Source organism: Pelecanus crispus, chromosome 7 (assembly GCF_030463565.1).
Source record: "Pelecanus crispus isolate bPelCri1 chromosome 7, bPelCri1.pri, whole genome shotgun sequence".
Lineage (NCBI taxonomy): Eukaryota > Metazoa > Chordata > Aves > Pelecaniformes > Pelecanidae > Pelecanus > Pelecanus crispus.
In genome coordinates this window covers 20047177-20072432 of record NC_134649.1, presented here as the reverse complement: position 1 = coordinate 20072432, position 25256 = coordinate 20047177, and the positions used below count along the sequence as shown (strand labels likewise).

The 25256-nt window shown below is 39.2% G+C and overlaps 1 protein-coding gene across 6 annotated transcripts in view; it reads left to right on the top strand.

Annotated features, from left to right (window-relative positions):
* The first annotated feature begins 3397 nt into the window (after positions 1–3397).
* Positions 3398–25256, top strand: part of VPS13C (vacuolar protein sorting 13 homolog C) — a 104314-nt gene continuing 82455 nt past the window's right edge. For 5 of the 6 annotated variants that reach the window (XM_075713528.1, XM_075713529.1, XM_075713530.1 and 2 more), the window contains exons 1-11: positions 3398–3503; positions 5210–5253; positions 8673–8715; positions 9523–9618; positions 10378–10479; positions 17319–17428; positions 18286–18345; positions 18959–19018; positions 19759–19839; positions 24733–24790; positions 25124–25251. In XM_075713528.1, coding sequence (XP_075569643.1) covers positions 3404–3503; positions 5210–5253; positions 8673–8715; positions 9523–9618; positions 10378–10479; positions 17319–17428; positions 18286–18345; positions 18959–19018; positions 19759–19839; positions 24733–24790; positions 25124–25251 — 882 coding nt within the window. In that variant the 5' untranslated portion in view covers positions 3398–3403. Of the gene's footprint in view, positions 3504–5209; positions 5254–8672; positions 8716–9522; positions 9619–10377; positions 10480–12924; positions 12988–15076; positions 15143–17318; positions 17429–18285; positions 18346–18958; positions 19019–19758; positions 19840–24732; positions 24791–25123; positions 25252–25256 lie in introns of all 6 variants that reach the window. The other variant, XM_075713527.1, reaches the window with a different exon arrangement.

Below are 25256 nucleotides of genomic sequence, written 5' to 3'. Positions count from 1 at the left end.
ATTAGCCAGTACTTTTGCTCAAACCGTAGTTATTCAGCTGTGGTTTGTATTTACAAAAGCATAGTAAGCTAAAGTCTTTTAAAACTTCATGGAAAAAAAAAAAAAAATCACAAATGAAAGTTTATACCTAACAGAATGGCAGTGGGAGCTCTATTCACAATTTCCTGTCATATTTTCTTGCATTGCCACTTCCCTATGATAGGAATAGCTTTGAACAGCCAACATTGCATGAAAGAAGTAAACAAATAAATAAAATATAAATTGCTATTTTCTATAGTTTCTATAGTTTACCAATTTGTCTTCCTATCTGAAGCTAAATAGACCATAAAATGAGAATTCAGTAATTTTTGACTAAAACTCTCTCCTCTACTTCAAACACTAGCATATGCAGAAATGAATTAAGTGGTGAAGAACTTTTAAGGCGTTACGGAAGACAAGTTGTGTTAACACATTACTTAAGGTTAAAAAAATTGTCAGGAATGAATTTGACTTTGGAAAACAAGAAAAAAAGGCATGAAAGCACTCATTCAATAAAATTAATGCTATGTTGCTCAGGTGTTTCAGGAAACATTTCTGGAAGAGAGTTGCTTTATTCTAGGAGTCAGTGCAACTTCTTCTTATAATGGAAAGAAACAAACGTTCCAATGTAAGTTTGTATCTGTGACAAAACATTACTGCCACGTCACTAGCTAGAATATACATAGGATACAGTTAGGTATGTAGAGACCTTAGCTGTAGAGATACACATAATTGTAGTGGTCTTTGGGGGCTGATAGTTCTTATTGTGAGATGAGAAACAAAGAGTTTTGGGTTCAATTGGCAATAAACAACTCCTGTCTTCCAGGAAACAACCTGGCATTACTCCTTGATATGCTGAATTCTGCAGTCACACAGAAGTTGCGTGGGTTGGTACCTGGCATTCACAATTCCCTTCTACCCCTTCTCTCCCTTACTTAATGACTTATTAGAGAGGCTGTAGTCAATGCTGGGGGTTTTTATATAGCTTTATTTAAAATCATTTAAAGCATGCCTCATTCTTCCATAGTTTTAGATTATTTTAATGCCATCCATGAATAAAAAACCTGTAGTGTAATCTCATCTGCTAAAGTAATAATGTCAGAATCACAGCGTGTTTAGTTTGAAGGTACAGACTTAGGGTCCTTGAAATCACCTCTGTGTTGCCACAGCTACAGTTCTCCTAAAGAACAAAAACAGCACTAACAACATAAAACCAATTTATCCGCATTCAGGCATAGACCAGTTTTGCAAAAGGGCTAGAATGCACCTTGCTCAGATGATTTTGAGCAATAGTGTGACTATTAATAAAGCATCTGGCAGTGCTTGTGCAAGAACTGTCACAGTACTTGGGAAGGAAAAGGCTTCCAGCGTGCATTGATACATCGTAGCCATTACTAGTGACTGCTTATGGAAGAGCAGGAGAGACTTTCCACTGGTCAACCAGCCTCCCTAGCATTTCTGTACTTCTCCAGTATTCAATAATGAGACTTCCCCAGCCAAACCTGCATCCGGGCCATCATGTTTAACAGCTGCTGCAGGCCTGAACTTTGGTCTGTGTGACATAAGGGTCTGACTTATCCATTGAGTCTTTGATGTTAAAAATGCTTGCAGGAAAGCTAGGCATATGTATGTATAGTAGTGGGGTACAGGTGTGGCATTTGTCTCTTACTATGTGAAAAAAGGTGCTAAATAACTAATCTTGTGCTGCTTGCATGCTCTTGACTGGACTCTATGGTTTATCACATATTTAACAAACTGAAAATGCATTTGACACATCATCGCTTGGATGAGGGTGATCTCCTGTACATGTCCACTATTCAAATAAAGTCAAAAGAGATACAAGCAGAGCTCTTTGGATTTACCTCAACTACACCAAGAGGGAGCTTGCAAGCCTGAAACACAGGCTGTAACAGAACCAGAGGGGTAACAGTCGGTGATGGACCTTTCCTTTATCAGTTTCCCTAAATGTCTTCCTTAAACTATTTGCGGTTTTGCAAGATCTTGCACTAAGTTCCACAATATATTTGCATGCTGTTTAAAGCAATATTTGTCTCACCCTGTTAACAGTCTGATCACGTTCATGCGGTCTTGATGTATTTTCATATATTTTTGAGGTTGAATCCTATTGCTAATATTAATTTCCTTTCTCTGGAACACATTTTTAGACTGAATGTGTCATTTTGAGCTTCAAAGGGCTGTCCTTCCATGAATAAAGGAGCTCCTATGAGTTCAGAACGACTTTACAGAACCGGTTTGAGATTAGTCCCCCTGAGTTTTAAAAACTTGTTCCAGTGTTGACATCGCTACCTGCAGGTTCACCACACAGAGTAGCATACTCTCACCTCCTTTCCCTGAGTGCTACTAACTCTAAAAAATCTGGGGTTTACGATCGACATTCTTACTTGTGTTCCCTCAGTCTGTGAGTTTCACGTCACTTGAATGGCTGGATTAAGAGGAATGATAGTTTTCTGATGAACTGTAATTACAAGGCAGGTTCCGTCTAATGCCAGCGGAAGGGGCGCAAACGGGTGTACATCCTGGAGGCTGCTCTCAGCACGTGTATATATCCTAAATAAAGAGCTGAATAGGAAAGACGGCATTATGGCGTTGAAGCCTAGCAGTTACACGTACAAGTTACTAGGCCGTACCTCAGGTGTAAACGCAGCTTTCAGCGGGAATCGCCTGAGGGGTACCAGGCCGGGCACCTTCCACACGCCGCCCCGTCAGCCTCCAGCCAAAGCCGCACGCCTTTCCCGGGGCTGGTGGGGGGCGAGACGGGGGTGCCGGTAAGAACCAGGAAGGTTGCCGTGGCTGCGCTTAGCACACGGCGGTCGCTTCGCCCCCCGGAGAGCCGGGGGGGACCCTGGCCGCGGCCCCGCTCCGGCGGAAGGGCCGCGCCGCGCCGCCGCCAGCCGAAGCGCCGTCCCCTCCCGCCGCCGCCGCCAGGCGCCCGTTTGCCACCGCGGCTCTGAGGCGCCCCAACGGCTCGCCCAGCCCGGGGCCCCCCAAACCCCGGCCTTTGGCCTCGGGAAACGCGCCCACGGCTCAGTCCATGCCCGGGGGCTGCCGCGCAGCCGCCCAGAGCCCTTCCCCGCCCGGCCCGGCCGCCTGCGCGGGCCCCCGGCCGCCTGCGCGGGCCCCCGGCCGCCTGCGCGGGCCCCCGGCCGCCTGCGCGGGCCCCCGGCCGCCTGCGCGGGCCCCCGGCCGCCTGCGCGGGCCCGGCGCGAGGGGGCGCGCAGCTCCCCGCCGCCCCGCCCCCGCCCCGTCACCTGACTGCCGGGACGCGCCCGGCGCTGGCTTACGCCGCGCCCCGCTGCCCCCTCCTCGCCTCTGTCCTCCCCTGCCGGTGGGCCGCGGCGGGTGTGCGGTGGGGCCCGCCTCCGCCATGGTGCTGGAGTCGGTGGTGGCGGATCTGCTGAACCGCTTCCTAGGCGACTATGTGGAGAACCTGAACAAGTCTCAGCTCAAGCTGGGCATATGGGGGGGTAAGGAGCCCCTTCCCTCTCCCGCCCCGTCTCCGCGGGGCCGCCGCTGCCGGCGGGGGCGGGCGCTTCGTCGCGCCGCGGTGGGGAGCGGGTCCGCTTGGCAGCGGTCCCCCGTGAGGGGCTGGCGGGCTGTGGGAGCGCCGTCCCCTCCGAGGGGCGCCTGGTCCGTGGGTTTGCGGCCCCCTGTGAGGAGAGGGCGAGCTGCGGAGCCGCGGCCCTCCGCGGGAGGCAGTCGGCCAGTCTGTAGCCGCGGACCTGCCCCCCTCCCCTCTCCCGCCGTGAGGGGCGGGCGGGCGGCGTGCCGCGGCCCCTCGTGAGAGGCGGCCGGTCAGTCTGGCCGCGGGCCCGCCCTCCCCCCGCGACGGGCCGTCGGTCGTTCTCCGCCCGTGGCCCCTTCTCCCTTCCTTCCTCCGGCGTGAGGGGCGGGCGGGCCGCTGTGGGGGGCCGCGGCTGCCCGCGGTGGCGGCGCTCGCCGGCGGCGGGCGGAGGCTCCGGCTGTGGGCGCCGCCGTGAGGCGAGGGCCTGCCGGTGAGGGGAGCGGGGGCGAGGTACCCGCGCAGTTCCCGGGCGGCAGGTTTTGGGGGGGAAGGAGCAGCGTTAGGGTCTCCCTCCACGCGAGGCGTGGGTGCCTGCCTAGCTTGCCAGCTGTGCCAGTTGCTCTGGGACGCTGCTGCCAAGTGCGGGTGCAGGCTGCTGGCCTCGGCGTGGTCTGAGGCAGGAAACCGTCAGCAAAGAAAAAAAAACTTTTTTTTTTTTTTTTTTTTTTTTCCTTCTCGAGGGTATAGTGGGTGGAAGCCCCAGTGTGCTGTCAGGTGTCTCTGCGCTGCAGCGGAGCGTGGGGTGGCTCATGCACGGTGGCCCCAGGAGGAGGGGAGGCCATGGTTGCCGTGCAGCTGATGGGGTGCCTGGGGTGAATAATGCGTATTAAACAGATGTGCTAGTGCAATAACGAGGAGGAGCTGTTCCCAGCGAATACATAAAATGTTTCAGTTTGCTACCCTGCAGGCATGCAAAAAATCAGTTGAAGTCCTGTCTAGAAGAAGGCTGGGTATTTTAGGTGCCTTCCATACATAAGGGACGAGACTTTTCTTGTCGCCTTAATTTTGCTCTTGCTGTAGTAGTAAGTATTTTAACATTCATGAGTTAAAAATGGAATATAGCTCTAAGGAATCTGGCATGAAAGCACTAAGAGGTGTATTATATGTCCTTCCCTTGGGTATAATTCTGTGTGCCGGCGTTCCCTTTGGAAATTCTGTTATGTTGCCCATGTCAGGAAAAGTTAATGTGTTTGTGAAAATAGGCATGTGGTTTTGTGGCTCTATGATTCATGATTTTTCTGTTATGCAAAATCATCAAAAACAAGACGCAATTTTCCTAGTCTATCCTACCTTGATAGAACTGTAGTTATCACTCACAACAAAGTGAATAAGGAAGATTTCCAATTTTGTAGGTGTATTTAATAGAGTAGAAACATGCAGATGTCCAAGTTAGTGATATTTCTGTAATCTCTTCCACCGTAAATTTTTGTCTGAATAATTAGTAATGACTCTTACAAAGTAGACATTTATTGTGCTATCCTGTAACCGGAGTGAGGTTTTTCAGATTTTATCCGTCTGTACTTGGGAAGCTTGTAGTTGTGTTCCTTGTTCCAACTTCCATAATAGTTGAAGTCACCTGTTCTGTACTTCTGTTTTTCTTTTAAATAGGTAATGTGGCACTTGACAATTTACAGATAAAGGAGAATGCATTAGTAAGTATTCTAATAACTTAAAAATTGTTTTTATGGGTCTGAAGACTAAATCATAGGATAAAATATTACTGTAGTCTCATGTTATACAGTATGCTTTCTTTACTGGTTATTGGAAGTAAATCCTTGGTTAACTGCTTCTAATTTTGCTTATGTTACTGGTAGGGTTTTAAAATGAGTTTCCCAGTGTTTTATGCATACATGCATATGCAACCTGTCCTACCGTTTGAGGCTTGAAATGATAAAACTTTAAGATATTGGTGTGTAAACAGGAAATAACTTGCATTAAGTACCCATATTCTTGTCTAAAAAAAACTTGGCTGATTTTTATGTTCTTTAATTGAGCTAATGAACACCTGTACTACTGAGAGAATCTTACTGCAATCTTTAGTGTGCTTCAGACTTCACTAAAGAGAATTGTTACTCTTCTGTGAATTGTAAACATGTTGGATCTTTGTATGACCTAATCATTGGTTTCTCATCATTGTTCTGAAGTTTTGTATTTTACCTGCCCGTTTCATCCATTCCCGATAACTTTGTTGTACTTTAAAACTCTTGATACAAATATCTTTGTAATCTGGTAGTTAAAAAAGGAAAGAAGAAAGTGTTTTCTACTTTGTACACATCTTTCCTTCTTATGATGACAGCAAGGTTGATTATGATTCTAGCAGTTCTGACTTACAAAAATGCTTAGTCATGTACGTGACTGACCAGAGCTGAAAGAGAGCTAAGACAAATTCAAGAGCTGAAAACAAGGAATGTTTCTGACTGCTTTACAGTTGCAATATATTAGATTTCTATGCAAAAGTAATTAAAGGAAGGCTGATATTGAACACCATTTTTAGAGGACTACACCTTCTTGAAAAGGAAAGGATTAAGGGAATGTGATATGGTCCAACTTTTTCTTTTCTAGTTTGCCTCTCTGCTGCTGCCTGGATTGTTTTTGTTTTCCTCCTAAGGTTTTGCACCAGAAAATAACTAGCTTTTAATTTCTGTATACAGATACAGTACGTTTCAGATGTAAGAAAAGGAAGCCCTTAGGAAAAGGGAGATGGGCAAATAGTTACTTTTAGTGTTACGCTTCCTGAGTCTATTTTTCCTTAGTCATAGTAAAAGAGCATTTCATTAAAATGGAAGTTTGTCAGACCTCAGTCAAAATTTAGGCTTCAGCTCATGCAAAGTCAGCTTAAGATCAGTGTAAGATTTCTAAAGTAAGAACTCATTTGTAAAATAACTTTGTATAGTTTTAGGCACCTTGAAAATGGAACCATTTTTTTTTTTCCAAAAAAATATGTTAGAGAGAGTTTGCTGACACAAAGTGCTGAAGTGTCATTCTGCGAAACATGTACTCTTATCTTTTGAGGCTGTTGTTTTCTGTGACTTCAGCTATAAAAATACAGAAGTATAATGGGGCAGTTGCTGTTAACGTTCCTTTGTTACTTCGTTAAAAACTTGTAGTAATGATAGTAATGAATTCTTCCTGGTGGATTTCTTCAGCTTTATCCTTTTTTTTCAATCATAATGAAACATGACTAATGACAAACTATGACCTAAGCTCTTTAGCAACCTATTACATGTTTCTCAGCTTATATTATTAGAGTCATTGCCATCAAAAAGCTTGAACTCTGAGCTTCTTTACTTGTGAATTTGTATCCAGTATCTAGTTGGTCACAGCTCTTTATCTTCAAAGCTAATATTGCTTGTTCCTTCTCAGTTAAGAGTCTTGAAGTATTTTCAGTAAATCATCTTTTTGCATGTTAACGTCAAACCCCAATGCTCTCCTGGTTTTTAATTTATTTTAATCTGTTGTGTTTACTCAACAACTTTAAAACATCTTTAATTTTTATCTTTTCCTTTTTTTTTCCCCTCCCCTTTGGAATTTAATATTCTGAAAACTAATTTTTCGAGGTCAAACTCATGGTCCTGTCCTTTCAGCACACCAAACTGAGCTGGTCCCCCTTAGATTTCAGCTGTGGGTCATAAATGCAACATTAAATGGGGTGGATTTGGTTGCTTATATCTGCTTCTACATGACTGCTCCTGGCTCTATCAAGAGCAGAGATCTTTCTTTGCTCTCACAATTTGTTTCAATCTCTTCTTATGCATGTTCTTACTACTAAAAACAAAGTTTGGAGATCAAACTACTTTAAGTGAGTTCCTCTTTCTCTCCTGATATATTTCAATGAAAAATAAAAACTGAGAAGAATGCTTTCAGTTAAGCTTATTGACCAGATTTTTAACATAGAGTAGCCTGCAGGAAGAAGTATTTGGGAGGTGCTGAAGATCAGTTGTCACCAGGAAGAACTTAAAGCATAGGGAAAAGTTTCTACAGCTGTGCAGTTATAACCTGAAAAGGGTTAAAATATTCCATAGCTCGTGCTCTTTAGTTGTTATTTTGAGGCACTGAAAAAGAACAAGTCACAGAAATATTGTCCTAGCTTGGTTAATTAAAGTTGGTTGGATGTTAAGCTCCTAATTGTAGCTCAGAATGATTTTTAAAACCTGGAAATCTGTCAGAGATGTTAATTTGGATACAAATTTTCTTTTTTTGGAGCAGCCCTGTTACACGTTTATAAGTTGTTGGAAAATGTGGTGGTCAAAGTTGTTTTCTAGTACTTGGGAAAAGTGGTTAATACCGGTCTCATTTGGGAAAATGGGTTTACTTTTTATAATCTTTGAGATTAAGACTTCTCTTCAGGTCTTTGAATTATCATGAACTTATTTGAAAAGAATACTGAAGTAGAAGACTGTTCTGGAATCTTAATGTTTAACTTATTTTTTTAATCTTTCCATTTATTTATTTGTTTATTTTCTCCTATTTCCTCTTTACTTTGTCCCTCTTATGTTCTTGATATTCATGTGGTTATATTCCTGTTTTTGCTGTATAGGAGAGATGCTTCGTGAGGTTTTAATTGATGGTAATAATTGTTCACTTGTCACATGTTCCTCATCTTTGAGCCGGTCTTGTTCTTGATGTTTGACAGGTGTTTTGCAAAGAACTGCTCAGTATTGTTAATGAGACTTTTTATATGTTTATAAGTACTAAGTGCTATTATAAAAAAGAAAAGATCTATGTGGCAAATTAATAAAAATGTAAAAATTAAATTCTTGTATATAAATAAAATTTAACTTTTTAGTAACCTTTGGAGTGAGGCATTATCATACTTGTAGAAGAGAATTGCCAGAAATCTGTAAAAACTTTGTTTTAAGGCTTTCTACAAGCCTGACCATATTTATGAATTCCTGAGTTCACATGAGTATTGCTAAATAATTAAATCTCAGTCATACAGAGAACTGTTTTTGTTCTGGAACTTCAGTTCTGGGAAAATAGTTTTAATGGGAGTAAAGATAATTTTGATGTGTAAACCAGCTTATCTTTAAGATACATGGATCTGTTTAAGGCTCTATTTTTTTCTTTACAGAATGAACTGGATGTACCTTTCAGAATAAAAGTTGGTCAGATAGGTAAGTTTTGGTTTCAGTATAAGTATTGAAATGGAAATTTTAGTACTTAAAGCCTTAAGGTCAGTCCTGTCTCTGAATTTCTTTTATCAAGCTTTCTAAAGTGATCTCTGTAATTGTAGTCGCTGTTGAAACTAGCACAGAAGTCTAATGTGACTGCCCTGGATAAATCATAAAACGTTATCTGGCAAACCCTGTTTGTGTAACTTTACAGGCTGGTATGAAAAACATGTCTAAGAGGTTTTTTCCAGATACATTCATGATCAAGGGAGCTGTTTAGTATGGGCAGAATGTGTCGCTCTTTAAAGGACAGATTAGGAATATGAAGAATTTAAGTAAGATTCCTGAAACTGGCAAACATGCCAAAGGTTTAGGAACTCTTAGATATATGTTTGTTGGTTTTTTTGTTTTTTTTTTTTTTTTTTAAATTCCTTTCCCTGGTGGTCAGTATTGCTTTTTCATGTGAAACATTTGTTGGAGATGAATGTGTATTGTATTAGTTCTTCTACTTCCCTGGGAAAATCATGTTCATCCCAGTGAATTGAACTCCAGTCATGATGTCAGGTTTTGATCTGAAGTCTTCTGACTCAGTCTGCATCTTCTTGCTTAAATCTATGGCTTATATTTTCTCTGCATGTATTTTATCACAAGGGCTTTGTAAAATGTTTAGGCCCATATGGTTTCTCCTTACCTTCTAAGGTGCTTAGGACATCAAAATACAGGGTGAATGCTCTTTGATGCCTGAGGTCTTGTTTGGACTAAGTACAGCATAGATTTTTGTTTCAATGTAACTGTATCTTCTTTGTTTAGATAAACTTACTCTGAAGATTCCTTGGAAGAATCTCTATGGTGAGGCAGTTGTTGCAACTCTAGAAGGCTTGTATCTTCTCATAGTTCCTGGAGCAAGTACGTAAACTTTTCAACACCACAACTGAATAATGGAAGAGAAAAATATCTAAGGGTACCATGTATTTGAATATATAACAGCAAGTAGTTCATGTAAGCTGCCATTTTTACATTCTGTTCCATCAGGGAAATTTCTAGACAAATGCTGGCAAGTTAGTGGAATAAGGGTGAATAAAAACAGCACCTGTTGCTTTCATGGAAATCCTTGGTTGTATCCATTCCAAGTTCAATTCAACAGCCAAGTTTCCTCTGAAGTGTGCTTATCCTGAATCCACTTTTCTGGCATGGTTTAGATCTTTTGACTGTTGCATGATACAGTTCGTCTGCTTCTAACTGACAACAGCCAAAAGTAGTCATTCAATTAGAACTGGTTTTAGGGAGAGGGAAGCGAATCAGAGAACTTGATTAATTTTCTCTGAAATCAGAACCTCTAGTATATTAAGAAAACTCATGAATATACACGTAGAAGAACTTACAAGCCAGCATTATATTGCACAGACCACACTTCAGGGTCTGAATTTCCATGGAAAGGTTCTCCTATGAAGTAATGCTTAAACATTGGTACGATCTTTTTGTGTCTTAGTGTGTAAAAATAAAAATTTCAGAGGCTGGATGCAGCTTTCAGCAAGTAAACCTAGAATAGCCTTTATCTCAAACAAGGTGTTGTGCAACATAATGTTGAATATGATGTGCATTGCTTGATTATGCATTTATGTAACTTGAAATTTAGGGTTAAAGCTGTCCCAACTTGGCTTACAGGCATTAAATATGATGCAGAGAAGGAAGAAAAATACTTGCAGGATAATAAACAAAAGGAACTGGCAAGAATTGAGGAAGCCTTGCAGAAAGCGGCGGAAAAAGGTACTGAGTTAATAATACAAATCTCCATTGGAATTTGAGGACTTGACTGTGCTATGAAAGAAAAGTCCTGTTTCATGATTGACTTAATAAATTACGATTTTTTTGAGTGTCCAGCTAATCATACTACAGTGCTTTGAAAAGCCTTTTCCTCTTAAAGATTGGGAGTAATGTTATTTGTTTTGTTTGCCATTCATTTATTCAGTAAGCTCCCATTTCCAGTGGGAATTTGATAATCTGGTATGTCTTTTTTCTTAAAGCTCTAGGGGAACAGGACAAAAGATAGAAACTGCATTGCATGAGGCTAATGTTATCTTGCTTTAGAACTTCAGTAATAGATGTTTAATAACGTGTTTTAGAGGTGCGTGTGACAGGTTGTTCTTTGCTTAAAGGAAACCTTGAGGAGAGTGGTAAGGTTTGTAAATTTTTTACCTCAACAGTAATGCTTTTGTTTCAGTTTCTGCTGTCCTTTTATGATGTACTGCATTTTGACTGGTTTGAGGAAATGAGACTCCCTTGAGAAATAATTAATGACACAAGAAAACAATTGAACATGAACATAGGAAACTTTACTTAAACTTTTGATCTAGGTCATGAAAAAATTTTAAACTTTCAATTACAGGTTAAAATAATTGATCATTTCAGTCCAGTTAACCTGATTTGGGGTTTTCAGATTTGTTTGTTTTGTTGTAACAAATATCTTTAACAAAATTATGCTGTAAATTAGGCTTGTTTGGACAGAAACCAAGCTCAGAACCAATGACAGGTAACTACATATGGTAGAGGAAAAAGTTGTTACTGAGGTTTTTGTCTGAAGTGAGACCTGTTTGTTGGGCGGTATAATGGTTCTTAAGATGCATCTCTAGAGTACCTGTAATATGCTGCAAGTCATTTGCCTTGGAAGAGTTACTGAAAATGAAATGATGCTTAGAATGCTTGGAAGAAGATAGTTTGATTGTAATCTCTTTGCATATTTAATTTTTCAGTTACAAGATTCTCTACTGCCTTGTTCCTGTTTTGCTAGTTTGAGATGTATGTTTGCAGTTTCCTTCAAACAGCAATCTGGCAATCAGTTTACAGTGAAGAAAGAAGCCTTACTTTATTTCTTGTCTTTAATATGCCAGAAACTGTATGAGAGCTAAGACAACTTCAGTGAATGCATTTTGCAACCATTACTTCATAGTGGGGCAAAGGAATGTTCATAGAGGTTTAACCTTGGTTGTGTAGGACTTGGATACTGTAAAGCAGCAGTGTTTCAGCCATTATTCTTTGCACCAGTAGCAATGGGATGAAGGGATAATATAACAAGAAGAATTTAACCTAATGGGCACTGCTTGAAGAATTCCAATTCTGGAACTTCATATAATTAAGAGTAAGTCTGTGCACCTGTGACAGTCGTATTTTTTCTGAAAGAAACTTACTACATCCAGCATTTGTAAGGCTTTTGGGGAAAAAAAAAAATCATATAAAAATGATACCTCAGTAGCTCAACTCCTTATATAAAGAACTAGAATCAGATTTAGTCATGTTTTGCAGTTTTAAACTTTCAGCCTTGTGAAGGAAAAGCTAGAGGAACATACAGATTGGATTATTTTAAACTGTAGTTATCCTCTCAGTCATACTGCAGCATGATCCTTATGGTTGTCTTCCAACTTGCACTACTCTGTGATTCTATGATCATATCTCAGTGGTAGCTATTTGTATTTCTGGTGGTGTGCTACAATATTGTACTTAGGAGGACTTGTGTAGTTCTTGCATGAGTAGATCCTTTGCTTTTGCTAGATACAGAAGTCTTAGGGCCTAAGTTTCTCTGCTGCACCATAAACTTCTAAGAAATTCAGCTCTTTCTGTAGGCTTTTAAGAGCACACAATAGCTGGTGAAAATCTAGGAAATACATTGAATTGAAAATTAACAGGGTCCATGAATTCTCAGCTGTATCTGCTTTTCTGATTAGTACTCAACTTACCTTAATGTGTTTAGAATCTTGATTCAATACTTGCATTTATTTAAGACTCTTCTAGCATAAACAGTCCTGGGGATATTTTCTTTAGACATGCTGTTCAAATATTGAGCAAAATAGTCATGTCACTGTGTGGTTAGTGTAGTATGATGGGGAAGAGATAACAAGCTCTGCTGACACAAGGTGACAAAACATTATTTTCTGTTTTCTAAGCTGTCAAAATCTGTCAGTATCAAAACTTGTACATAGAGACCAAAGCTTGCAGGTCTTGATTTTGCTGGTTATAAGTAAAATGAAAATTGCATAATTTGTCTATGTAGATAATCTTTGAAACTAGGTATTCTGAAGTGACTCTGACTGTCAGACACTATAATGGAAATACTAATGTGTCATACAAGTTTTATAAACTTAACATTAAATCAGGAGCTGATTTCCTTCTTTTGAACAAAATGCATTTTTTTGGTTATTTGCTGCCATGTGGACCAAGGCACTCATTCACAAGATTCCTTGTATGGGTTGGAGAGTCTGATTTACAAGGACACCAAGCCTGGTGGGTATGCATGGTTACATTTTGCACATGCATGATGGGTATGCAGCTTACATTTTTAAAAACACTCCCCCACCCCCAAAGCAGCCAAATTAGAAATGAGAAAACAATACTTGTTTGGTAAGCATCCACATATTGGTGCTTCTAGAAATAAGATTTTAATGACTATGGATTCAAGTGGAAACTTGCAATGAGTAGTTCTGTCTTAATTGAGTGGCTGTTCAAGAAGACTAAGAGACCATTTCGAAAGATTTCCATCAGTCATATTGAGCTCAAGAATATTAGAAAATGCTAACAACATTCTACTGTAGTTTTTAAAACACTATCTTTAGGTATTTTGGGAATAGAAGGTAACTACCCTTACTTAAAGTGTCTGGGCTTAAGATACTGGAAGTTCAGGCTGTCTTGAAACTGTGGACAGGCAAAATGAACCATAGCAGACTAAAGGCATTTAGCATGCTTTTCCCTGGTTCTGTTTATTTGGATTGCTCTCAAGTTAGGCAAGGAAACAGTTTCCATTAAAAATACAGCAGGTACACCATAATAATGGTTGCTCTGGATTTCATCTTCTTGAACCAGATTTTCAGAAATTTGTTCATAGCCAAAATTACTTAGCGGTCTTTTATCTGAGCACAGATTTAGAATGAACTTAAAATCACACATTTAGTTTCTATGTAGTAATGGATGGAGGTAGTCAAGAGGAAAATCATGTTGCCTTGGTTTTGTCATACATGGGAGTGAAAGCCTGAGAACTACAAATTCAATAGTAAGTGAAGGAAGCTGTCTTTTTAAAGTGTCATTTACAGAGACTTGCCTGTACAGTTAAAAGGAACTACCCAAAAGAAAACATTGTTGATCACCTCACCTGCAAGACAGGTTGAAATCTTGGCAGGCACTTTCTCTTCCTTTGTTTGAACAAGCATGCAAATAACATAAAGTTGTTCCCTGGAGTTAAATACACTGTTGCACTTGCTTTCTTCTTGCTTCAGTGGGATACACCCTTCTCATGCTATAACGTCTTAAAGTTAAGCAGAGGCAGCCCTATTGTGAAGTTCTTTTCCTCCATATGGCCGGAGAGGGGAAAGAAACAATGCAACTGGTTTTCTTAGAAATGTGGAAAAATATGAGCATTAATTTAATTCATTAAATGGTTGTGATTGTGTGGGTCATAATTTGTGTGTAAATAATCATTTAATTTCATATAAAGCTTTTAAAGAGTCATCATTTTTGCATGCCATTTTTGCAGTTACTGGTATCGTTCTTTCAGACCACTTTCAGACCATACTGTTGATTAGCATGAGAATCAATATTGAAAAGTGCTCTTTGGACTACATCTCAAATATCTTGGAAGTTATGCCCTTGTATGGTAGAAGCTTATTCTATATTTAAACTTCCATGTTTGGTGTTTTTTTTTTTTTTCCCCCTGACAATTATGCCTTTGCCTGAGGTTATTAAAAAAAAAAAAAAACAACGCCAAACACTTGGATTACAGAAAAACTTACTCACCAGGGCTTCTAATAAGCAGTCACGGCTCTGGTTTTGGCTCTCTTTTGTACATAACTAATCTGGAATTATGTTACGCAATGCAGTCATGAAGAAGTCTGGGTATGTATTTGCTGAGAAGCCTGGTGATTATTTGTAATTTCTTGAACTCTTGAGACGCTACATAAGGAATACATGAAAGTTGAATTAAATGCCTTGACCTTACAATTGGCAGGACCATTGATCCAGTAGAAATTTGGGTACTTAATCTAAAGATTTTACTGGCTGCTTAGTTTACTTGGGCTTTGAACTGCAATGATTCCCCCGCCACCCCCCCAAAAGGCAGGGGGGAAGCAAGGTGTTTTTGCTTCCCTGAAAGTGAATTTAGGTATGCATAAATTAGAAAAATAAGGCTCTGTACTATGAGAAGTAGCTGATTGCTTGTTTAACAGATTTGAAATTCTTTAAAAGCTTTTAATGAGACCTTACTATGGCATTCTGTTTTAAGACAAGCTAAACTTCCTTCCATCTTTTCTTATGCTTTCTTACATTTCTGCTTTACTAACTTGAATTTTATCCTTTTCCCAAAAAATTGCTTGCACTGAAAAAGGACGTAAGCGTAAAAAGTATAAAAAGCATTTTAAGAGACCCTTTAAAGGTCATGATCACTCAAAAGGTAGGTAAAAGTTATGGCTTTTAACTTTTTTAAAGAGTTGTTTTTTCTTTTCTGTTTGGATTAGTTTTAGTCTTGGATATACATCCACTGATACCTCCCCCCCCCCCCCCCCCCCCCCCCCGTTTGAAAGAGAGGCTGTAAATTGGAGAGTTCTTTTTTTGCTGTTTATCCATTCTCTGGATCCAGTGAGACTGAAGAGAGTCATTGTTTCTCTCTACTTGGATAGCTGTGCCTGTTTCTTCAACTTGAGCTATCTGTAGCATTCACAACAAAAATGTACACATTTGGGAGGCTGATTAGTGGCACTTCACTGTGACAGTTGGAAAAACTGCATGTGGAGGAGATATCTGTTCGCCTAACTTTTACGGTATTCCAGTAACAGCTATGTGAAGTAAATCTGATACTATACTGATGGTATAGCAGTAAACAGTCTTTTTCAGCACCTTTTAATTTTTGTTCTAAATAGCTAGCATAGTGTTAATGACTGATATTTTGACAGCAATGAAATTGATGTTTTTCCCCAAGAGGATAATCATTGTCCATAATTACCAAACCATGCAGGTCTTCAGTATTAGCATGTGACTAAGAACGAGTAACCGTTTCCCATGTGGTTGTATTGTTATATATTTGATCTTGGAGGAAGCTGCAGCATAGACTTGCAATTGGAGTAAAAACTTTGTGGGGACCCTAGATAAACTTTGTAAGGTATCAAACTTTTATTGCTGCTGGTAGCTGCATCTGGCAGGAAAAATGTTAACGGGTTGCCTGCTTGCACTTGAATGTCATGAAGCTTCGATAAGCTCTTCTGCCTTTGTTTTTTTTTTTAAATCAGTATTGTGTTGGTTTCTGTTAATAGGGAGTGGGAGTTGTGAAGAAATGATTAATAGGAGGAAATGCGCGTTGCATGTAAAAGTGGTATAATGTTTTGGTTTCTTCTGAGTTCCTGACTAATGTTTTTACTTGAAATCAAGCGCTCTTGGCTAAAATAGTGTTATATTATGTTCAATAGCGAAGTCTCTTAATTTTTAAAGGAATCTCCTTGAACCTCTCTTAGAGCTTAAAAAAACCCCCAAATTCTTATAGCAAGATGTGCAAAGTTGTATGTTTGTAGTGTTCAGCATGCATTGCATATTTAAAAAGTTACAAACAGTTAAAGTAAGCTGAGAAGTCAAACTCGGAGTGCAACCCTAAACTTAGTCAAAACCTGTCGTCCTTATTTCTCTCTACTTGGATAGCCCTGACTGTTTCTTCAACTTGAGCCATCTGTAGCACTTTCAACAAAAATGTACAAGCTTGATAGGTTGATTAGTGGCTTTCACTGGGATAGCCACTTTGTAAGGTGGATACCAAATAAGACAAGGTAGTCTGTAAAGATAGCTAGAGAACAAGCAGCTCATCTAGCCTTATTTTAGGTAAAGTGTTAAGATGCTCAGCCTGAAATAATGTTTGTAGAGTTATGTCATTAAATAATGAGGGATTGTAAATATTCCCTGTCGCCTTGGCATGCGTACCTTTGTCTTGGGTGAAATGCTGAACTTCTGTGGGTATGCAACTTCTGCTACCCTATCTTGTTCAGCATATGTTCAAGTATCACTACATGGCATAGCGAAGTCTGACATGGACCTAGCTTGAATGGTTGCAATGTAAGTCCAGTCCAGAAGAAAGAGAATATTTCAGAGTAACTGTTCATTTTCATTTATGGTATGCCAGCTTTTTAACATTCTCAGGCAGTGTTGTATGAAAGGCTGTAATGGGCTGGTCTCTTGTTGTGGAAGTATCATCTTCACCTGATTATTCAAGGGTATTTTCTGCTAAATTACACCATCTTACCTATTTGCTTGTTGAAACCCATAGTTAATTGCTGAGGGACTCTCGAGAGAACCTTTTACCTTGGAAGGAGTGGGGAGAAGTATATTAAGCAAGAACTTGCTGTAAGCTAAATAATTTTGACTGAAACTTAGCCTTAAATTTTCTTATGGTTGTGTTGTGCACATCTTCAGAATGTGGATGTACAGAAAAAGAAAAAAATGCAAATAATGTAATCTGAATAAGTGAAAACTTAAATGTTAAGTATCCATGATAGAGTAAATTTACATTAGTATAGCTGTTGGTGTGGTTAAACTCAAGATGCAACTACTACACTGAATGCTGACTTTGTTTAAATTAATTGTTTTAGACAAACCAAAGGAGGAGAAGAAAGATACTTTCTTAGAAAAGCTTGCAACGCAAGTTATAAAAAATGTGCAAGTCAAAATCACAGGCATTCATGTTAAATACGAAGATGATGTAAGTATCTGGAACATATTCTCTTCATTTTAAACTGGACTCCAGTGCAGTCATGCTTGTCTAGTCTATAGAGAGAAACTGTTCTCTGCCACCTTGAAAAAGTTGCTGTGGTTTCTGCTGCACCCCTTCAAGTAAAGTACCCCAGATATGACTGAAAGCCAGAAATATTTTTGGATATGTGAAATAGATATTCTCTCTTTTGCTGTTTCCAGTGGTGCCTTGCTCACTAAATGTGGATGGTGGCTGTTTATCATGTGTTAGTGTGTGCAGCTGATGTACAGGATTTTTCAGTGTCCTGGGCATAGTCCAGAATGGCAGAAACTGGTGGGGTACAGCTAAGTCAGAAGGCAAATAGCTGAAAACACTGAATTGATAAATGAGAATGTTTATATGAACCAAACTAGGATTATTCTGGCCTGCTTCCAGATTCCTTTAGGAAAATGATAAAGCAGTTTGTGGTGAGATAAATGAATGTAAAATAGAAGTATTGGATATAGAGTATTTCTCAAACCTATTTTGGGACTATTTTCAGAGACACTAAATTTAAAAAGGTGGGAGGAATGGAAGTAGCAAAATAATATAGCTGACTGAGATGTGGCACTCTGTAGTTCTTAGTTCTTTCCTGTATGAAGATTTCGGAAGCCAAAAGGACATTTTCAGCCTGAAGTCCTAAGTCTTTACACTACAACCATATTAGTTTTGGCCCAACTTAGGGGATTCCAGGAATGTGTCAGCTAGAATAGTTAAGCAAAGGAAGATCCTCAAAATAGCCTAGGATTTTAGTCAACTTTAATTAAATGATGCATCTCTGTTTGCAGCAAGAAAAGTAAATAGCTGTTATTTTTCTATTTTTGTAGATCACAGATCCACAGTGTCCAATTTCCTTGGGAATGACATTGGGCGAGCTTAGTTTACTGGTAATGTGTGTGTGCATGCGTGTTCTTCTGGTTTTGATTTACTTGTCTTTGGAGTAGCAGAAAGGAAAAGTAACTTACTAAGACGCTATAATGAAAATACACATACAGCTGGAAGCAAAGAGAATCTTTTATTCATGTAAATAGTACTTGAAGTTTGTGCAAGCAGAAGGGAAAGACGATTGAGGAACATCACACTTTCTGAGACTAGTGATTTGTTCTTATGATCAAAGTGGTTTTTAAACCTGAATATGTTTACTTTCATAGGGCAGGTTATTTTCCAGGCCTAATAAATAAATTAGGCCAAACGTTACATCATGATGATAAAGAATGTGGTATTTGCCAGGCCTTTTGAGAAATGGGGGGAGAAAATCTCAGCTGACCCCTGTTTTCCTTAGATGTTAAGGATTTTATGGGTAGGATAAGGAGTTGAAAATCAAAATAAACTGACAAATTTTATATTGGATTTTGACTTGTGCATATACAGTCTAGACAAACTGGCTTCTCTAATCAGGTAGCACCAAAATGATGCATTACGTCCTTGAAAGTATAGGATATAACTGCAAATGTGTTAAATAAGATGCACAGAATGACTTTTATCACTTTGAACTTTTAGACAACAAATGAGAACTGGACACCTTCTATTCTGAACGAAGCTGCAAAAATAATATACAAGGTAATGTGTTGGGTTTTTTTTTTCCTGTACAAGTGAAGAGAGCAACTGATCATGGAGAGAAATAATCTGGCGTTCTAAATAAAAATTGGAAAAATTGTTTGTGAATTCTCCTATCTTCCTTAATTTTGCTGTGTGTTTAAACAGAAGTAGAGCACAAATAACTGGTTTTATGTAAGGCATAACTTTCAACTCCATGGTTTAAATAATTTCCCTTAAATGCAAACATTGATCCCCTCATTAAATGTATTATACAGCAAGTCTGCATGGTAACTGTGATTTCAAATAGGTTGTCAAATTGCCATTTCCTACTCTAGTTTGTATGCCTGACATAATTGGGATTCTGGTAGCTAAGCAGTCTCTCTGTTCTCCTTGCCCTCCAATCCTGTGCTGAAAGAAGTATGCAAAGATCTAAGAAATTATAGGAATGATATAAGAATGGTTTAATAGTCCTGGCTCCTTTATTAGGCCAAATGTTGGTTTTGTGCACCCATGCCCCTGCAATCCAGAGTCTTATTTAACAGATGTGCATGAACTTGTGTGCTTGAACACCTTGCTTTTTAGCAATTCAATTTTCACTTCAAAAATAGTATTATAAGACTAAATGCGTCTCGGTGCTAAAGGTGGATTTGCTGTCTAGTCTGCTTTCATTTGTTTTCTGTTTTCACAAATGGAAAGCTAAGTTCATAGAATGGGTTGAATACTGAGTATAGAATCTGTTGAATGTTTTCTTTCCTCTGCAGCTTCTGTGCCTGGACAGCCTCAGTGCTTATTGGAATGTACACAGCAAAATGTATTATCATGGCTCCCGCGAACAAATACTGGTAACGTAGAAGAAAATGCATTAAACAGTGCTATATTCTGTAGCTGTTGTAGTATTCAAAACTATACCATACTAATTTCCACCCCACCCCTCACACTTCTGGTCAACTGTATTCTGATACCAGGGTCATATGTTAATCCATTGCACCATTGATAGCTAACATTTTTTTTGTGAATTTCATATCTTATGAACCCCTATAGGTTTTAGAAATGGTCAGAAACTGTGTCTGTAAAATCATGTTCTACTGGCATTAATAAAAATTCAGATATTAGATTTTTATCAGAACAGGAATTTGTCATGTTATCCAGATTACCTAAGCTGCATGGCTGAAATTAACCAGATAGAAGAACAAGATGTTAAAACAAAAAGTTTTTTTTTTTTTTTTTTTCTTAATAAACCAAAACTTAGGTAGGTAGGTATCCATTGTCAGACTTAAATAAAGAAACAAAAAATTGCAGAGGGGCTAATGTAGTGGTTCCTTTAAGGTAGCAACCCTTATTATGGAAAGTAGCTTTGTCAAAATTTTGAAGAGCTTTGGTAGAATAAGTTGCATGGATGGGTGAATGAGTACGCTATGCTTGACAGACAGAAGATGGGTCACAGCTTTAAGTGTGGAATGCACAGTAGGACTAAACAGTGAAGACTTTTGAAAATTAGGTTAGGTGGAACATAATCAAGGTAGACTATGGAAAAGATGATGCTGGAAATACTTTTCTCCAACTTGGTGAAGCTAGCTCAGGTGGTGTAGAGACTAGAGAAATAGATGATGGTGTTTCAGTGCAGAAGATGAAAGGCACCATGAGGGCAGTGAGGGTAAATTAAGACAGAACGAGAGGCAGATATCTTAAAATGGTAATTAGAGGGAAAGAATAAAATCAAATTTGTGTGTGTAGGCTTCCTGGAGGCTATGTCTAGGTTTTTTTCCTGATTCATTCATGTTTTGAGTTGCTGTTAGCTAGATGAGTAGTGGAATACTGCAACTTCTAATATTGTAAGTGTGTGAAGTACTTGTTTTGCTTTCATTTCATTGCTGTGTTATCTTCTAAGTCTTACTTTCCCAGAAGAGGAACTGGGAACTTTGGCAGCATGAATAGAATAGAGCAGTTATATAGACATAAATTGTGGCTGAGGGCACACATCCTCTTTCTGTACAACAGCTGAGGACTTCTGAGTTGCAAAAGCACTATTACTACTAAGTTTATTTCATACGGCCACTTCATTCATGTGATTAAAAGAGCTCAATTTTAGGTAATGAGAAACAGTTGTTCTAGTGAGCTTTTAGGTAGTACATTACTGAATATCTTAGATTCTGCAAGTAAACTTTAGAATGGATTATGAAAACAAGTTACTTTGCTTGCAGTAGCGGACATGTGATTACTGTTGTTAGTTTGTCTGAATCTTATTTCATTTTACTGTGGAGAAGATCAGATGTGCAGTGTATGTTTTCTGTGTATCTGCATTCTATTTCTGGTGTGAGTGCTCTCTGTGCAAAAATGGGACACTTTTGACCCATTATGTTTATAAAGGTTATACAGGTGTTCTGTGTGTCCTTGTACAATACTACTTGTTTCCTTTTTTTTTGTGCTCAGCTTTTACAGGTATCTTTATTTTATTTTATTTTCTCCTTAACAAAATATACAATTAATCTGGTGAGCTGGGTACTGGTATGGAAGGTTGAATCAAAACTGTGAAGTGTTTAAAACCAGCCAGTCATTTAATGTTCTTTGAATCTTGTCTGTTATGTAGAACTTGAAACCTAGGTCCTTTTATTTTTGTTCTGGTTCCCTTCATAGGGCACTGTTTATTGTCTCAAGATTGGGGTGTGAATTCACTGTATGTAGAAGATCTTGTGAATATGTTGATTTCTCTTCCTGTCTACAGTCTCTTGCTTTGCTCTTTAAAGAGCTAAACTTCCTCAGAGCACTTCCACTTCTGCCTTTTTGATTCAGCAGAAATGCTTACATATTTTTAATAATAGTCAAGTTACTTTAGCTATGGAAGTCTTCTCTGTTGTATCTCAGTCTGAAATGAAGTGTAAACGCAAACCAATACACAGTTTGAATTGACAGTAGCAAAAGTCTTAGTTCTTCAAATGTGTCATTCCAGCACAGTCAGAAAGAACCTTTATGAATCAGTGCTTGACATGCTTGTGGACAGATGGCTTTGTGGGCTTACCTGATGCTGTCTGGCAGCTTAGATCTCAGTCCTTTTCAAGGACACTTCAGCTTACTATTAACTAAGCTGCAAGTGAAGATGCTGGTGTGGTTTTTGTTGAACTTAGGTTTTATGTATCGGGACGTACCACTTTCTGTACCATCATGAAGCAAGTTTTTAACAGGTTCTTTCTGAAAGAATTGGAAATTTTTCCCTTCATGACTGTAAAATGGAGTTGCCTGTTTCCAAAGCTTGTGGCATGTCCTGCATGTAAACGTTTCTTTGAGCGCTGAGGCAGAGCAATTTCAGTGTAGCAGACAGCATCCAGTATTCTAACCACCTATTAACTTGAAGCATCTCACCACTTGCAGTTTTTCCAGTTCTTGAAATCCTTAGCAATTTTGGCACTGTATACTAGTATCACTTTGCATACTGGCATCATCTCCATTATTTGGATTTTTTTGCATCTTTTGACTGTTTGATGACTTCTTTTAGTTTGAATTTGTCAATTGTGATTAGTCGTCTTTGTGTTCTTGTGCCTAAAAAGGGAAGAGAGGGATAGCAGGAATAAGATTGGAACACATCTGAGAATATTTGAAGAAGCACAGGGAAAGAAGGAATTCATCATGGGCATAAAATTACTTGTGTCAATCTTCTCTCTCACTTGTTAAGTCCTCTCTGCTTCAGAATTTTAAAACGAATGCAGGAACTGAACAAATAGCAAATAAGATGTCTTGTTTAGTAACATTATCTGTATTAAATACTTGAATATATTTTATATGTAATTTTTAATGTAGGTTGTTTCCTGGAAAGCTAGATCTTCCATCCAGACAGGCTGTTTTGGTCTTAATTTTAAGCAGTGTTATCAGGAAATCAGATTTATCATAGTAGCTAATTGGTCTATGTTGTAGTAAGAATAAGCTGTGTAATCTGTAGCACTCTGTTACTTTCATACAACAGTCTTCGTACTTAAATAACACAAGTATATGGCTGGTTGTCAGATTAGCTGTTTTATGCTTAATGTCATTGAAATTTAGCTTTTATTCGTATAGATTAGCAGACAGGAAATGGGTTGAAATACAAATATTTTTAATGAGAAAGTATGCCTTTTATAAAATACAAACCAGTTTTTAAATAAGGAACTGGGAAAAGGATTAGGTTGAAGAAATTTGTAGTTGCAAAATATTGTTCTTGTAAAAACAACTCTTAATGTTGATAGCCTTTCTAAAATATAACGGGAACTAGCACTTCATCTGCCTTCATGTAATAGCTAATATGTACATCTTCCTAAAAGCAGGCCTTCTGCTTTAACTGATTGTGCCATTGCAATTCTGAAACTAGGTAAAATGTTTGGGTGCGAATATAGCATTCTCAATAGATTGCTGAAGAATTATAGCATCAGACAGACCTAATTTTGAATTAAGACTCTGTTCTAGCATGATATTTCTCAGGCCTCTTAGGCTGTTCTGTTATTTTCCTGAGTTCTTTCCATCTTTAATTCCTCTCATACCTGCAGAATACCAGAATCACAGAATCATAGAATCATTTAGGTTGGAAAAGACCTTTAAGATCATCCAGTCCAACCATTAACCTAACATTACCAAGTCCACCACTAAACCAATTAAGGGCAGAGTAATAATTTCATGTTTCCTGGCTTGGTGGCTGGATTATTTTTTAATGAAAGTAAAACTAGGAATCATTAAGGTTGGAAAGGACCTCTAAGATCATGAGTCCAACCATCAACCCAACACCACCATGTCCGCTAAACCATGTCCCAGAGTGCTACATCTACCTGTTTTTTGAACGCTTCCAGGGATGGTGACTCCACCACCTCTCTGGGCAGCCTGTTCCAATGCTTGACTACCTTTTCCGTGAAGAAATTTTTTCCTAATATCCAATCTAAATCTCCGCTGACGCAGCCTGAGCCCATTTCCTCTTGTCCTTTCACTGACTACTTGGGAGAAGAGACCAACACCCACCTCACTACAACCTCCTTTCAGGCAGCTGTAGAGAGCGATAAGGTCTCCCTTCAGCCTCCTCTTCTCCAGACTAAACAACCCCAGTTCCCTCAGCCGCTCCTCATAAGACCTGTGCTCCAGACCCTTCACCAGCTTCGTTGCCCTTCTCTGGATGCACTCCAGCACCTCACTGTCTTTCTTGTATTGAGGGGCCCAAAACTGGACACAGTATTGCAGGTGTGGCCTCACCAGTGCTGAGTACAGGGACACAATCACCTCCCTGCTCCTGCTGGCCACACTATTCCTGCTACAAGCCAGGATGCTGTTGGCCTTCTTGGCCACCTGGGCACACTGCTGGCTCATGTTCAGCTGGCTCTAGTGGCCTCCTTATGTGCTAAAAATGAGGAGGGGTAGAATGTGAATAGGTACTCCTAGTACCTTCAAGGAGTTTAAAAACAAATGCTTGATCTGTTGTGTTACATGTTTGAGTGTACACGAGCTGTATATTTCTAAATAAACACACATTAGTTGTTATTGCAATATTTAGACAGAAGTTGAATGAAAACTGTACTAACCTTCCACTTGACATGAGAAACTTAGAACTCTTTTTAATCTGGTGTATTTAAATCCTTCACTCTTAAGTGCTTGTGCTATATTAGCTTTCCCATTTAGGGGGAGGAGGCCCTTGCGTGTGAACTTAAGTTGGTCTGCTCAAAGCTTAGAGAACTGTAAACAAGTAATGCTCTTCAACGATTGCTAGATGGTATCGTATTCCTTTACAGGATCAGCTGAAAAGAGGAATTCCATGTAGTGGTAACCAGCCTCAGGACTACCAGTATAGTAAGTAAGCTAGGAATGAGTGAATATAAACTGTTCTGAGCATGTTAATATACAACAGCCTGACCTGATCATGCAGGCATGCCCATACTAACTTTATTTAAAAAAAAAAAACCCTAAACATAGTAGAACATATTAATGCTTGTATGCTCTTTGACTACTGCTGGGCTATCTTAATTTTTGGTAAAAATTGCATCCTGGTTCTGTGGGTCTGGAGCATACACATTATCAGTACAAAGTGGTTGCTATATCAGGCAGTGGAAATAAGTACTTTAAGATCACTCCCCATACTTTCATTGTAAACATAAAATTAATCTCAACTTTTTTATCTTTAAGTTTTTAGACCAGTATCAGCCTCTGCAAGACTGTATATCAACCCATATGCAGAAGTAGAACTAAAAACTCCCAAGCTTGATTGTAATGTAGAAGTGCAGAGAATCGTCATTGAATTCACTAAGCCACAGGTAAG